The 15,884-nt window shown below is 36.3% G+C and overlaps 1 protein-coding gene across 1 annotated transcript in view; it reads right to left on the reverse strand.

Moving 5' to 3' along the window:
- The window catches only part of TRHDE (thyrotropin releasing hormone degrading enzyme), a 498,184-nt gene that overhangs the window by 203,731 nt on the left and 278,569 nt on the right, over nt 1-15,884 (reverse strand). Inside the window, exon 7 of the mRNA XM_075274325.1 lies at nt 12,487-12,552. Within this exon, the coding sequence (XP_075130426.1) occupies nt 12,487-12,552 (66 nt within the window). The remainder of the gene's footprint in view (nt 1-12,486; nt 12,553-15,884) is intronic.

The following is a 15,884-nucleotide window of genomic DNA, read 5'->3' on the forward strand; positions in this document are numbered from 1 at the left end:
ATAAGTCTATCATATCCAAACAATATGATTCACTGGTGACATTCTGCAAATTTTGTCACATATATAAAAGATACGCTGTATCATAGCATGATAAGCATTAAAGGTTTAACCTAGGAATCTCTCTAATATACAATGGAGTGCAAAGGACTTGTATAATGCGCTTATTGTTCAGCATTTTTTCCACCTCACTGTTTAATTCCTATATAATACATTACCATTCCATAGGTAATAATCATAATGTTATATAGGACAATTATAGTCAGAGACAATGAAAACATAATAGGGGATTTGCGACAGTTGTAAAGAGCAGAAATCGTGTGAGATTACAAAGCAATTTCACTACAATTAAAGCCTGCATTATAACTGGTGAAAATGATGAATGCTCATGATGGTCCTCTTGGCATAGGTTAGACGTGGAAGGTCATGAAAAACGAATTAGAGGAAAAAAATAAAGATCAAAATTAGTTCAAATGTCACATACTAGTATATTATGAAGTGCATTCCATTATCTAAGAACTAGCATTCAGATTGCTTTTCTCTTAGTGTCCTTTAACCCCTTCCCGCTCGATTCCACATGATTATAAGGATTGTATAGATATAATTCATCACTGAAATAGTTCAGGGTTGTGATGTACCAGTTACCAAAACACGTCCTGCTACTTCACTGCTGAATCCTAGCCAACTGAATGGTATTGAAACTATGCCACCTAACAATACAATACTTCATACAAAAAAAATAGGCCTGTGTATGTCACACAAAAAACATAAGCCATTATATCATAATGCCGATGGAGAACTAAAAAGTTATGGATTTTGAAATTCAGAGGCGGAAAATGAAAAAGGTCATTTATATGATTTATATGCCATTTAAATTATAGTGGCATTTGCAAACTATACAGCGGTGTCTTCCCTCACCTGTTTTATTGGCAGACATGCTCAGATATGTGACAGACGTTAAGCAACATTTCTAAAAGAAACATGATCTCCTGATGAGTTAATAAAAAAAAAGGAGAAGCTGCAGATGTAGCAAACCTTAACTCGGCAAATAATGGGTTAAAAAATAAACAGTTGCAGCAACCTTCAGGCGAGCCGCAGCCAAAAAGCGCCTGTGGGAAAAATTGTGGAGGAAACGCATAGTGGTTTTTCCCGCATAGCTTTTCACAGAAAGTCGGCAGAGTATTCCTCTGTGGACTTTCTGCTTCCATTATACTTATAGAGAAGCCGTCAGCGTTTCTGTTGGTATAATTGACATGCTGCGATTTACGAAAACATAATGGTTTATGAAATCTCAGTATGTTTGCTGTGGATATTTTTCTGCAATGTGTGGATGAGAATAGCCAGAATCCCATCCTCTTTGCAAGTACTGTCAGGACATTGTGAAAACAGAAGCTTCTCTTATATATCCATATGGTACAAGAACATAAAATAATATAATATAATATGAGGCGTGTAATGGGGTACTAGGATTTGGAGATGAAATTTTGAAAAAAAAAAAAAAAAAAAACTTTATACTTACCCAGCTTCCAAACCCCCTGCGCTGGCACAGTTCTTTAGTTCTTTAGTGAAGCTGGAGGAGAACATCTTAGCTTCACTGCACATGGACCAGACCTTGGCCACATGTGCAAAACAACTGGGGTGTATGTCCCAAGATTCACTGAATCTCGCTGAATATGTGCTGGTGCTGAGAGCATCAGAGATGAGGATAAGAACCAGTGGGTGATTTTGTCTCCCATATTGATCTGACAGGTTGTCTGTAAGTGCTAGCCTTACTAATCTTTCAATTGTCTAGTCTGTGTTTATGCCGCCTATTAGCTTACATTGTTTCAGAATTATGTGCAGAGATTTTAACGCAAGTTTAGCTCACATTGGAGAATCTTACTCTATGCCCCCTTTAAGACTAGTTATGCCCCTTTTATTTTAAGCTACCCCTCTGGTTGGATAAGCCTAAAAAAGTTCTGAAACACAATAAATTTGGAGGACAGTAGATGTGCCAGTTTTATGGCGTGTGTTAATTAGTAAATATCCAAATTTTCTGAAGATTTAGACTCCATCTATGAAGTAGGTCACATATATAGTCATATGGCTTTAATATAATTATTTCTCATTTACCATGCATTGTCACTACAGGATACATACATACATACATACATACTGTTTCTATAGGTAAATGTAGCCCAGGCTGAATGAGTTATACATTGAAGAGTTTCCATTTGTCAAATATCTTTACATACGAATGTACGCTTAGCTAAAGTTTAGAAATGTATTAAAAGGCCAGTTTCTCCTATGAGTATTATATTACACGCACCATTTTACTGCATCTTTACATTGATCAAGACTCTTTGTTAGCAAACTTTGCTAAAGCAATTCATCCGTTGCTGAATATACTATTGACCTGAGAAGGAGAGAATTACAGATTATGGCTGATCCATAAATAGCTTTTATCAGTCGTTAGACACAAGAAAAATAATCAATTATTATTGAGCTCTGCTAATCCGGGAATGCTTCATCACTTTATCTGCAGTTGTGAAGCCTCCATGGACCACTAACTGACAATAACAGTATAGTTAAATGTTTGTAATTAAAGTAATGCAAATGTGACACTTCTCAAGACTGCTCTACAGAATCTGTACCTTACTGTACAGCAAAAACATATCGTTACGAAGTGTGATCTGGGAATTCATCTGGGAAGCCTTGAGACAATGTTTTAAAGAAAACAAAAACAAACAAAACAAGACGTAAAATACTACAGCATTAATATATTAATTTATTTCAAAACAAGTTTAAGCCCCACGTTTTTACGTTTTACAGCCACTAGAGAATCTAATCCACATATTGCATATTGCATGTGCATGAGGTCTAACAGAAGGTGTAAAGTTAGACTACACAAATAATGCAACACATTTATCACCCAGCACCAAAAACTATAATAAATCTGGTGCATCTTCAAGCTGTCTAGTCTAACGTTTACAGATTAGTAAATCTGGCCCAATGTGTGACAGAACAGAATGCTACCACTTTACAAATCACTGGTCCTAACACATATATATGACATGCAGTCTGAGCACTAAAGTACAGGAAAGATCGGCTGAGCAGGTTTAAAGACTAATATCTTATTAGCCAGACTGACATGGGGGGGGGGGGGCTATAGATGTAGTGTAACTTTTCAAAGGTGTTTGATGCTATATTAAATAAAATATTCGGTACATAAAATGAGAATACTGGCAGTAAGGTAAAATATGTGTAACTTGGTTAATAAGTGGCTCAATGATGGGAAACAGAGGATGGTTGTTAATGCTACATACTAAGATTGGGTTGCCGTCACCAGCGGGGTACCTCAGGGGTCTGTATTCTGTGCTTTTTTTTTCAATATTTTTAATCAATTTCCTAGTAGAGAGTTTAAAGAGTATAAACTCAATAGTTGCAGACAATACTAAACTCTGTTTAGTAGTCAACACAGAGGATGATAGTGCATTACAGAGGGATTTAGGGCAGCTGGAAGCTTGGGCAGGCAAATGGCAGATACGTTTTAACACAGATAAATGTAAAGCTGTGCACCTGAACCATGGAAATAAGCATGAGATTTATATATAAAATAATAAAACATTGCTTTAAAATGCTTCTGAATATTGGTAGACATTACATTTAATTTTAGCCACTAGTGTCAGGCAACTGCTGCCAAGACTAATAAAATCATAGCATGAATCAATGGAAGACATAGTTTAGCCTCTATACAAATCATTGGTCAGACCATATGTAGATTACTGTACACTATTAAGGGCATCTATATATATAAATAAAAGACAGAAATAAACTAGAGGTTGCAAAGAAGGTAGACCAAGGTAGTTAAAATGTGGAGCATGTATTCTTCTAATGGCTACAGAGCTAGGTGTAAGTAAGGCTACAGGCCTAGGAGTAAAGAAGGTTACTGGCTTAGGTGTCAAGAAGGTTACCGGCCTAGGTGTAAGGAAGGCTACACGCCTAGGAATAAGGAAGGTTACTGGCCTAGGTGTAAGGAAGGCTACACACCTAGGAATAAAGGAAGGTTACTGGCCTAGGTGTAAAGAAGGTTATTGGCCTAGGTGTAAAGAAGGTTACCGACCTAGGAGTAAGGAAGGTTACAGGCCTAGGTGTAAAGAAGGTTACTGGCCTAGGAGTAAAGAAGGTTATTGGACTAGGAGTAAAGAAGGTTATTGGCCTAGGAGTAAAGAAGGTTACTGGCTAGGTGTAAAGAAGGTTACAGGCCTAGGTGTAAGGAAGTTTACTGGCCTAGGTGTAAAGAGACCATTAGATAGATCTCTGTATCAGGATTTGTAAAATTGTAATTGTAACTGTAATGTACCACAATTTTCATTTTAGAATTCCATACCTAACAATCTCAACATTTTTATATAAGTGATAGCACCAGTGATACTGCCATAAAATATAGTCATAGTGCCCAGTATATTAGTGTGTCAGACATGGCCATGACAAACAGTGTCAGTCATAATGTCAATATACAGATATAGCAAGGGTTAAAAGCGTTACCAACACCATGGCATAGAGTGTTAACTCAACTCTTTCAATGGGTTTTCAATGGCTTCTGTTGTCTTCTGGGATAGGATACCACAATGCAGAAAGTTAGCACGCTACAGAAAGGCAAATTATATGGTATATCAGCCATAGCACTCTATAATGTAGGCACTTCAAAAAAGCAGTAAATCACTTTCTTCAGGATCACTTACTGATCCTGCAGCTATTTCAATGGACCCTAAGGGCTAGTTCACACGTGAGTAATAGGGGAGGTTTTTGACAGCGGATTTCGCGTCCAAAACCTCCCCTTATAATGGTGGTCTATGGAGACCGCCGGGCTTCTGTTCTCCGCTAGCGGCGAGCTGCTGCTAGCGGAGAAAAGAAAGGACATGTCCTTTCTTCAGGCGGAAGCCGCGCTGTCTCAGTCGCGCGGCTTCCGCCCCCCGCAGCTCCCTCCTATGTCGGCTCATTCATTTGAGCCGACAGCAGAGGGTTAAGCCGCGACAGCGATGGTCGCGGCGGGCGGGTTTTGACAAGAGAGAGACGCGGCTCGCCGCGTCTCTCTCTGTGTCAAAACCCGCGCGGGCAGTTCACGTGTGAACTAGCCCTAACACCGAACAAAACAGCAACAATTTTGTATGATACTAAGGCTATTTATGAGGCTGACATTATATAAATAATATTATTCATTGCAGGCATTTTTACCTACAGATTTGCATTCATTGGTGACCTGCATTTGGAAATAGGTGAAAACATATTAAACTATGAAAGGATTGCTTTTTTATCCTTTTTTGTTTGCAAGGCTTGGATTAACTGCGTTTGATATCTGGTGATAGTACAAAAACCGTATAAGGGTAAATAAAGGAATATACAACAAGCAATGCTTTCATATATTGCACCATTACAGAAAACTACACTGTCCATGATTTCTACAGCTACAGTACAATTTCCTATTTTGGTTGCCAAATATTTTATTTTTCTTAATTTACTATAATTATTTTAAATGATTCATTTTTTCCTTAGCAAACATGCTCTACACCACTGGTCTCTATTGCATATATATATATATATATATATATATATATATATATATATATATATATATAGGCAGTGGCAGCAGAACTGTTGTATGAATTCTTTGAATTTGGAGTGAAAGAGGACTGCTTAAGGCAAAGTGCCCATGATTGATATAATGAATACTAGTTATCCCCATTGTGACTATATATTTGTCTGTTATATTTCAAGAACATAAAGGGCAGTGAACAGAGTCCAAGTAAGTGACTGATGGCTACAATGACTGTAACGTTTTAGCCTCCTCTGCAATCAGAGGCAATAATATTTATTACAAGCTCCTTTGCACTGTGACAGTAAAGAAAAGAGTCCTGAAGAACAACAAATCTTTAGCAATCTGCTTTATGCAGCAACTATTTTGCTATTGCCCAATTGTTTTCCTATTTTAGTGTGACAAATGATACAAGAAACTACAGAGAAGCTCTACAGTGCATCTCTTCTGGGAGACCTTCATAACCTAAAAGAGTATTTCACCCTTTCAGTTCTCTCCGTAATGTCGAGAAGAACTTTTTTTCCTGACTCCTGGATTGCAAATATCTAGATATAGAGATTTAGAGAAGTTTGATAACTCACTAGAATACATCAATCTTCATAAGAAAAAAGTGCACCCAATTACTATTCTCAACATTTATTAAGGGGTACATATCTCCCAATAAATTTGGCATATATTGTGCTTATGTTATTAACTGGCATAGATTATATTTTATGCCAGTTTCTGGAATAATTTATCTGTTAGACCACAGGAAGCCATACCCCACCCATTAAGCCCTGTCTGCTTTTCAATAAAGTGGAAGTGGAAAATTGACAAAGTCACATTTTTGTGCAAAATTTATGAAAAAAAAAAAAAATCTCCAAAATCGTGTTTTTGATAAATGGTGAGATCAATCTATCACTGTATCCTGTTTCTAGGATTTTAATCTGATGATTCTACATTTCTGTCATTCAGCGTATTAAAGATGAAAGCCATAATATGTCCATATAAAAATGTGCATGCAATATTGAAGCAGGATTTATAAGAATAGCAATGTACTAAATCATGTATGCCTTTACTGTAAAAGGAGTCCTTCAGTTTCAAATTGATAAATGTCTTTATCCTCTACAGTACTGTTTGCCAAGCACCCCTGAATATCTTATGCTTAAAGGGGTTTGTCAATAAACAAATATTGGGAGGCAAAGATAATTTTTTTAGAAGAAAAGATTATATAATTTATTATTTTACTTTATTTATCTATTTCTGACTGTTTTCTAGATCTCTGCTTGCTTTCATTCATTTTGCTTACTCCTAGTGGATAAAAATCAGTTCATGGACATGTAATATACAGTCCATGGTCACGTGATATATAGTCCATGGTCATGTGATATACGGTCCATGATCATGTGATGAACACACAAGTGCACAACTCGTTATAGTCACAGTACTGCCTGGTAACAAGCTGTGCACCTGTGTGCCCCACACATGACTGTATGTCACATGACGATGGTCAGACTTTTATCCACTAGGAGTAAGCAGAATGAATGACAGAAAGCAGAGATCTAGAAAACCGTGAGGAATAGATGCAGAAAGTATATTGGAAAATTGTATAACTTCTTATTATACAAACAATAACATTTGTCTGAAAGTGGCCAAACCCTTTACAGTTTGACCAATACAGTATGTGTACCTATTACTGCAGCCTGTGGTTGGAGTGCAGGGCATCTCATAGTTCTGGATAGGAGAGACTAAAGTAACCACAATAGTTATAAGATTTTTAAGTCTACTACCTGCAGCAATAATCTGCTTCTAAGCTGTAGGAAACAGTGGTAGAATAGAAATATTGTGTGCTTCATGTGTCTTGTGATGGTATTGACTGTAAAAATATGGTTTAGTTCATAACCTTGACTCAACTAATGTTCCACTTGTTACATTTGAAATGAAATCAACAAACATGTCTACCCTTAATATAGCCCAAATAAGGGTAATTTTTCATTAAGCCAATTTCATCTCTTTCAAAGATAGCACACCAAAACACAACACAACCACTGGGTGGCCACATACGAGGGGGAACCCAAAAGTTTCCAGAATGAGGCTGCTACACGTGCAGTTTTCATAGTACGCGATTCTGCAGCTAGTTATTTGTTCAACCACGCCTTTTCAGTCAGTGTGCCAAGCGGCATTGATGCGGAAGGTTTCGTCTACCCTCAGTGAATTTTCTTGAAAGAGCTGTTTTGTTTCCATCTTCTGCTGACAGGATACGGAAAACCGGCAGACATTGTCCACCCGTGAGCATTTTGTGGTCTCCGCAGTGAAACCTTTTTTTTTTTAATCAAACACAAAGTCCTGCATGTCCGACTCTGTGTCCAGTTAAAAAACAAAAAGGTTTAGCTGTGGAGACCAGAAGACACTTACAGGCGCTCACAGGCAGACACTTTGCAAACCCATTCAAATGAATGGGTTTGAAAAGTAACTGCCAGTTTCCGTCTCCTGTCCAGTTTCTCGGGCAGAAGATGGAAACCTAAAAGCGGAGACCGGGGCGCAGATGTGAACCCACACTAACCTATCTTCAAAATAGGCCATCAGTTTCTCATTGGTGGAGTTCCGACACTTAGATACCATACTGATGAGCTGTTTGGGCTAGGTCTGGGCACTGGAAGCTATACAGTAGCAGCTTTAGAATGTGTGTCTATATAGAGTGCAATGGCCCTTTGTCTCACAGTGACGACATCCTAAGTTTGTATTGCTGCATTGAATAAAGGATTCACTACTGTACACTTGCCTATTACTTATCTAATGAAAAGAATGTTGTACTGTAGTACTCTAAAACAAAAAACATAAAATTGGTGAAAAAAATGGCAGTATTTTTAAGAATACTGATAAGCAATAAGCACCTAAAATTTGCGACAGCCCTCTCTATTTAAATCCAATGGGAGTCAGCCATTGAAACCTTAATCCATTTTACAGTGCATGCCCACATTGCAGTAAAGACACTCCACAATTTCCAAAATCACAGCATGTCAATTATATCTACGGAAAAGCCAGTGGTTTCCCCATAGATATAATTGTAACAGAAAGTCCACGGAGGAAAACTCTGTTAACTTTCTGTTCAAAGTGTTGCAGGAAAAGCTGCAATTGTGTTGCCGCCGCGGTTTTTCCCTTGGCCTTAGCCTTATATAGAATTTGCTTATTTCTTATCAGTATTTTAAATAAACATATGTATATTATATTATAAGTAAATATAGCATCTATATGATCATCTGTTGCATCCCACTATAAGCAATACAAAATGTATATAGTTCTTTGATGTGTGTAATGTGTTTTTATTGTAACTTATACTTAGAATGTATATAGAGCCTAGTTTCTCCAATAAAAGAGCTATACAGTATACTGTAAATTAATTCTAGTTAGTACAGCAATCGTGACATGGCTCCTAACGGGGCCCCAAAGTTTCCTCTGCCACATAAATAATACCAGTATTCCAGGTATACACCCTCCTAGATTCATGTAACAGTGCATAGATCATCACATTACATTGTTTAATATAGCTATAACCCACGTAATTAAATAACTATGAAATATGGTCAAGTTTTCACAATTTTTTTTATTCCAGTTAGCAGATACAATAGGAACTGTATACTAGAAGAGAATTAAAGTCTTTTCACAAAGCAGAAAGCTAACACCGCTTTTCAATTGTAGTTTCAACCTTTTTTGGCATGGGAGACAAGTGTACTCTGTGGGATTTAGTGTAACATTACAATAGAATTTAGCTTCATGCTATGTGTCTATAAAAGCTTTAATTAGGCTTAGCTTATCAGAGATTCTTATTGCTACTGCCCCCTTTGGGAACCATCTAATAAGCAGATTTATATAGCAATCTCTGCAATGTATTCCTGGAGATTACAAGGAGCTGTTGAAAAAACAGCCATAGCAAATCATATTAAAATTATATTTCTACACCTGACATCTTTCATTCAAAGCATGCCATCTCGTACAATTATTATTTTCTTTTGTTAACTTTTGAGTTTCTTTAAGTTTAAGGGTTACTACAAGGGTACAATACGCAACCTGATCCCAAATGTTGTTTATTTAAGATTTCAAATGAAAAGCTTCCCAAGAACAGATAAGATTGATTGCTCTCTCTATCTTAGCATAATTGTATTTCAGGTGAACATCAATTTACTTTAAGGGACATTTCTAAGTAGCATACCACATTATAAATAATTCATCATCCACTGCCGCCTGTAAAATGATTTCCCCAAAACAGATTTCACGAGAATAAATGACTTTCATTGTTTTTGTTTATTTTTAATGTTCTTTCTGTTTGCTTTAAATTGCTTAATGTAGATTTGGTGGTTACAAAATCTGTCACATAACAATCACAAAACTGAATTTAATTTTTGTTGTTAAGGTAATCTTGAAGAATTAGAGATATTCTTTTGCCTTCGTACGTCCATGAAAATTATAATCTCTGAAATTGATTAAGTATTCAAGGAAATCACTTTTATTTGCATTTTTTAGGGTGGGGAATGAGAAGTGTAAAATAGTAATATATGACTCGGTGGAGATCAGTTAATGATATCATAACTTTCCATTTTTATTTAGTTGTAGTTAGAGATTAAAACTTCTGAGATATATTCCCTGTCTGTTTTGGTTGTTTCGGACAACGAATCCGTTTAACTTTAGATCTGAGTAATTTTGTTGAAATTGAAAATCTTCCAATTGCCCTGAAAAGTCACGTATGACACTCTAAGGTCTCAAAGGACCCTATTTAATGGCAGGAAAGCTCTAGTAATGTCAGAGTACCATCAACATATATAGCTCTAGGTAAATGGAGGTGCTGTGCTATCAGATTTTTTTTACACTTTTTAATATTTTAAAAAATTATCCATTTTGGAGGGCACATATCTGCCATTGTTTATACACACAAGGGCTTTTAACCCTTGTTTTAAGCTGATAGAACTCCATTTTTCAAATCTCGCATTTCAATTTATGTGGTATGAACTTTGGAATGCTTCAACTTACCAAAGTGACTTTGAGATTGTTTTTTGTGACTCATTGTACATTGTGTTAGTGGTAAATGTTGGCAGATATGTTTTCTGATTCATTCTGAAAAATTTTAAATTTGGTGCAAATTTGGGAACAAATACGCATTTTAAAAAATTTGAAATGATCTTCACTTACATACAGATAGTCATAACAGCCAAATTAGTTGATGAATATAATTTGCCATATGTTGGCACAAAACTTTAAGCATCCTTCAATTTTTTCGGATATGATAAAGCCTTACAAATCAAACAACAGTTTTTAAAATTTTCAAGAAAATTTACAGAACCCATTTTGCAAAGTACTAACTCAGTTTTGAAGGGGCTTTGAAAGGATTGGAAGCTTTCATAAATCACCCCATTTAAAATACTATTACATTCAAAGAAAGTCAAATTAGCATGTTTGGAAGTTTGTTAGTAGTTTGAGAATTGCACAAAAATTAAAACAAAATGGAGGCTAAATTTACATATTTCAATTTCTTCCACTTATATACAAATTTAGCCCTACAATTTACAAATTCATATGGGTTTAAAGGAGAAAATGTATTCCATGATTTGTTACGCAAAGTTTCTTGATAACCAAGAAAAAACCCGCATATGGATGTAAACTGATATATGGCTCTAGAGATAAGCAAATCGATTCACAACATACCTTTTTTAACCAAAAATTTCCTAAAGTTATGATTTTTTACTAAATCAAATCCTATGTGATTCGTCTCAGGCAAACAGATATATACAATCCTTTTGCTTACAGTGCAGAAATGGGCAAACTGAATGTATATAATAAATGTATAACAGGAAAATTTTAAGTGTATGTATATTGAAAAATTGTATGATATTTCTATGATAAAAGTGTTAGCTTACCACAGAAAATACTATAATTTTAGATAGTGCTGCATGCAATAAAAGGCTGAACCAAAATGTAATAAAATGCTGCCTTGTCATATGCAACAGCACTAAAATCAGTGGATGCTGTCCGATTGTTCCTGCCTAACTCAGTGACACTATTGCATTGAAACGCCTATCTCTAAAATTGCTCTATATATAAAAAGTTATAATTATGTAACAAACTGTAACTAAATCTAATTAATTACTTCTTCTTACTATCGCTCTCTGAGTTTTGATGACCTCTTTCTGCAGTTTATTTCCTCATAAAAGAACTCTTCACCCTTTCTGACATGAGGTTTGTAGAATTATTAAGCATGTCACTGATATTGTGCTGCATGTTCCATATTATACTGTTGCTGCAGTGAATCCACTCTACTCTCCAAAGGGATATGTAAAAAATCTAAGACTGCTACCAAAAATATTCTTGTAGTTTGTTAAAAAGCCATTGCTTTTTTTTTTTTTTTTTTTTTCTCCATTCCACCGTGTGTTCAAAACCCTGGCAGGCGTCTACCTCCAAAAAGAGATGATTTTTGCATCACTTGTTAAAAAACCACTGCAGGTATCTGTCCCAAAAAGAAATATTTTTGGATTTTTTTTTCAATTCTAGTAAGCAGAAAAACAAAAAGTTTGTTACCATCAGGTACCATCTATTTCTCCATAGACATATATGTAGCTCTATTTTTAGCATTATTAATTCTGTTTTGGCACTAAAGAGCTTTAATCTAGATTTCAAAGTGTCATATGTGACTTTTCAGAGCCACTGGTAGTACTTTCAGAAGTTCAGAACAAATTTATTTCAATCAAATCAAAATGATTGACCGATTCCGCCAAAGGAGATCCAAAGTCAATTTTGGGAAATGTATTCATCTGTAGTGTCTACTGCCTAATAGCCTTACCATTCATCCAAGTCACGGCTTATACAAAAACAGTATGTTTAATATAGCATTAACATCATAAAAATCACATAAAATAAGCTACATTAATAAGAATTATTTTACTTACTTGCAGTCCTCTCTGAAATACCTTATGGCCCATAAAATTAGCCAGCATTCGAATTAAAGCTGCTCCCTGTCGATAAAACAGGTAAATTAGAATTTTAGACGCGTTGATAATTCAAAGTACATTGTTTTACAAAAATGCAAGCAAAACTGGCTGAATTCTAAATTATATTTCCAATAGATCTCTCTCAATGTTGTACTCTGAAGACAATTTTGTACACTGTACTGCTGTTGTGGTACACATGATGTTAAGATGAGCCATATATTAATATATTACTATATATTACTATTACTATTATACTAAATAATATATAATTCAAGCTAACGTTAGGCTCACACCTTTCCTTTGGGTCAATTTGGGGACTCGAAAAACGAAAATGTTATCCTATAAAGCTAAGGCATACATGGCTGCAACACATTGCAGTTTTCCCTGCAACACATTTTAAAGAGAGTCTGTAGAAGTTTCCTCTTTGGACTTTCTGCTTCCATTATACCTATAGGGAAACCGTCAGCATTTCTATCGATACAATTGACATGCTGCGATTTCCAAAACCACAACGGTTTTGGAAATCACAGCATGTTCGCTGTGTATATTTTTATGCAATTCACTATAATCCCACACACTTTTCAGGGACTGTAAAATGCTGCAGTGGGGTCCAGCCTAAAAAGCTGATACATGCAGAAACCTTCGGATCCAATGGACCCGGGGTCTGCCGGGTTTATGATGATTTTATAAGGAACCAGCTGAGCAAATTAATTCAGATTAAAATTAGTATGGTTACATGAATAACAGACGGGGTCATCAGTTTTAGATAAGCGAGTTCTTTGTTATCTGGCACTGTATTCTATACAATGAATGGAGCTAGAATAAGAAGGCTCTGTCCATTGTATATCAGAAGTGCCAGAGCACTGAAACTTTGCATGTATATAATTGAGTGGGAGTACAAATGCAGTATGCCAGCATTGCCGCTATACTGTGGATGGCGCCTTCTCCTTCTAGCTCTATCATCTATACAGGTTCTAGTGTCAGAGGCTGCCTAGAACAATAGAATGGTGTAGGATCTAGGTGTCAAACTTCCACTGATCTGATACTAATGAACTATCCCGAGGAGATGTCTTCAGTATCAAAATTAGCTCCAGTACAACATTCTTTATTAAATATAAGAAATTGTAAAGACCACTTTAGAGTTTTCTGCCAGTTCCTTGCCCTGTTTGTATTGTGACAAGGTAGAGTTGTTGCTCCAAAGACTTAATTTGCATATTGACAAAAATAAGTAATTCTTACAGACTCCCTTTACATTGTTTATATGACAATAATGCGATATAGTGCATAGTACATAAAAGATTGATGAATGTTAGAAAGATATTTTTTCACAATCAGTTAACAAGATGGTTTATCAAACATTATACAAATAGAATAGACCCCCAAAAAACACCAATTGCGCTCTCCCTTCGGTAAAAATAAGTTATGGTATTCTGATTAGAGATAAGGCGTTCGATCGAATTGGTATTCGATCAGATATCAGGCTGTTCGAGATATTCGATTCCAAACGCACTTAAAATTTGTATCCCCTTCCACCTTCCCTAGCGCTTTTTTTGCACCAATAACTGTGCAGGAACGATGACAACATAGGCATCGAAAAAAAATTGGAAAAAGTAATTGGCTGGCTAAATCAGGTGACCTCCACTTTATACGAATGGTGAATTTCAGATTCGGTTCATATGAGACTGAACTATGTGACTGTGATACAGGGATAGATATACTGGCAGGGTTAGCTAGGGATTACCTTTATTTAGGTAGGAATGTTACTCAAACAGCTCTTTGGGGCTCTATCTCATGGCAGCCCATTATAGGCTAGTCGGGATCCCTGTCAGCTTGCATTATGCGGGAGCTGACTTTTTCTCATAGGAATGTATTGACCAGCATTGATTGGCCGAATGCCATACAGTGTACAGCATTCGGCCAATCAACGCTGGTTCTGCTGGAGAAGGCGGAGTCTAAGATCGGTCCACAGCAGTCTCCATTGTGGTCAGATCCCAGATGTAGCAGAGTTGACACAGCTCTGCTACATCTCAGATATAACAGAGTTGACACAGCACTGCTACATCTCAGGTATAGCAGAGTTGACACAGTGCTGCTACATCTCAGATATAACAGAGTTGACACAGCACTGCTACATCTCAGGTATAGAAGAGTTGACACAGTGCTGCTACAGCGTTGAGCGCACAGCACATTTCCTAATGTCCCTAATGTCTGTGATAAGGGTGTGCATTTTATTTACCTTTATTTGCATTAATTATGTTTATTTACTCTCACTGAGGCTATTTTTCTACAGTAGAGTTTAAAAGCCAAAGATATAGCAGTCATAGAAGTAATACATAACATCTGGCTATGAATATGTATGACTAATGAATGGATGCTGATTGTGTTAACACCCTACACTTAGGGTGCTAGTTTAGGAACAATGCACACTGTCTGGCGGTTTACCCGCGGACAGATGCAGGGTATCCAATACAGAAAATGAGTGTATAAGTAACTCTGAGCATGCCCACATCACTCCAAAGCCGCGAGTCACGTGCACAAGCACAAGCATGGTCTTTTGGCAAGTCTATATATCAGCGTGTGTAACAAACACACTGTGCACACATTCTAGAACTCCTAAAGGTAAGAGAACTACTCCTTGACTCCACTGACATCTAGGAGATTAAGACTTGCTACCATTAAGCCAGGATTTGTTATCTATTATTTACATAAGAGATAAGGTAAAACACATGTAAGTAAGACCAATTAGGAAAAACAAACAGCACAAGCTATACATTGAATCAAGAACAGAGGTTTGAACTAGCTTACCATGTTGTGTGTATATATTTGTATAGTGTGGAAACTTGTTTCTATCATTGTAAATACACCTCCTAGTTACAGTGAATGAAAATGGGGGAATACTGTAAATTATGACAACAAGCTATAGTTCATCCCTATTTGTACCACGTGATTTTTATTAATCCTTTATGCAAAATGAATTTTTATGTAAAATATGCTCTTCATTGTTTGTACAATTAATTTTAATTTTACTTTTTATGTGTGTTAAGTTTGTATTTTCAACTAGATCTGATGAAGGGGTGGTACTTGTGAGGTACCGGAGAACCCCGAAACGTGTCATCTTAAATAAATCTTTTTTATTTGATACATCAGCATACTAGAACTTATTTTTACCGAAGGGATCACGCAATTGGTGGTTTTGGGGGGTATATCCCTCAATCACTGTCCTGTGATATCCTTCGACCTTTGAGTCGTAAGCCAAAGATGCTGCCCCACATTTTTCGGTATACATAGCTTGATTACATACCAAAAAGGCGTAAGACAAGTTGACTGATTTCTGGAGTCCACAAGGACTTATATGT

The sequence above is a fragment of the Leptodactylus fuscus genome, chromosome 5, assembly GCF_031893055.1.
Source record: "Leptodactylus fuscus isolate aLepFus1 chromosome 5, aLepFus1.hap2, whole genome shotgun sequence".
NCBI classification, from domain to species: domain Eukaryota; kingdom Metazoa; phylum Chordata; class Amphibia; order Anura; family Leptodactylidae; genus Leptodactylus; species Leptodactylus fuscus.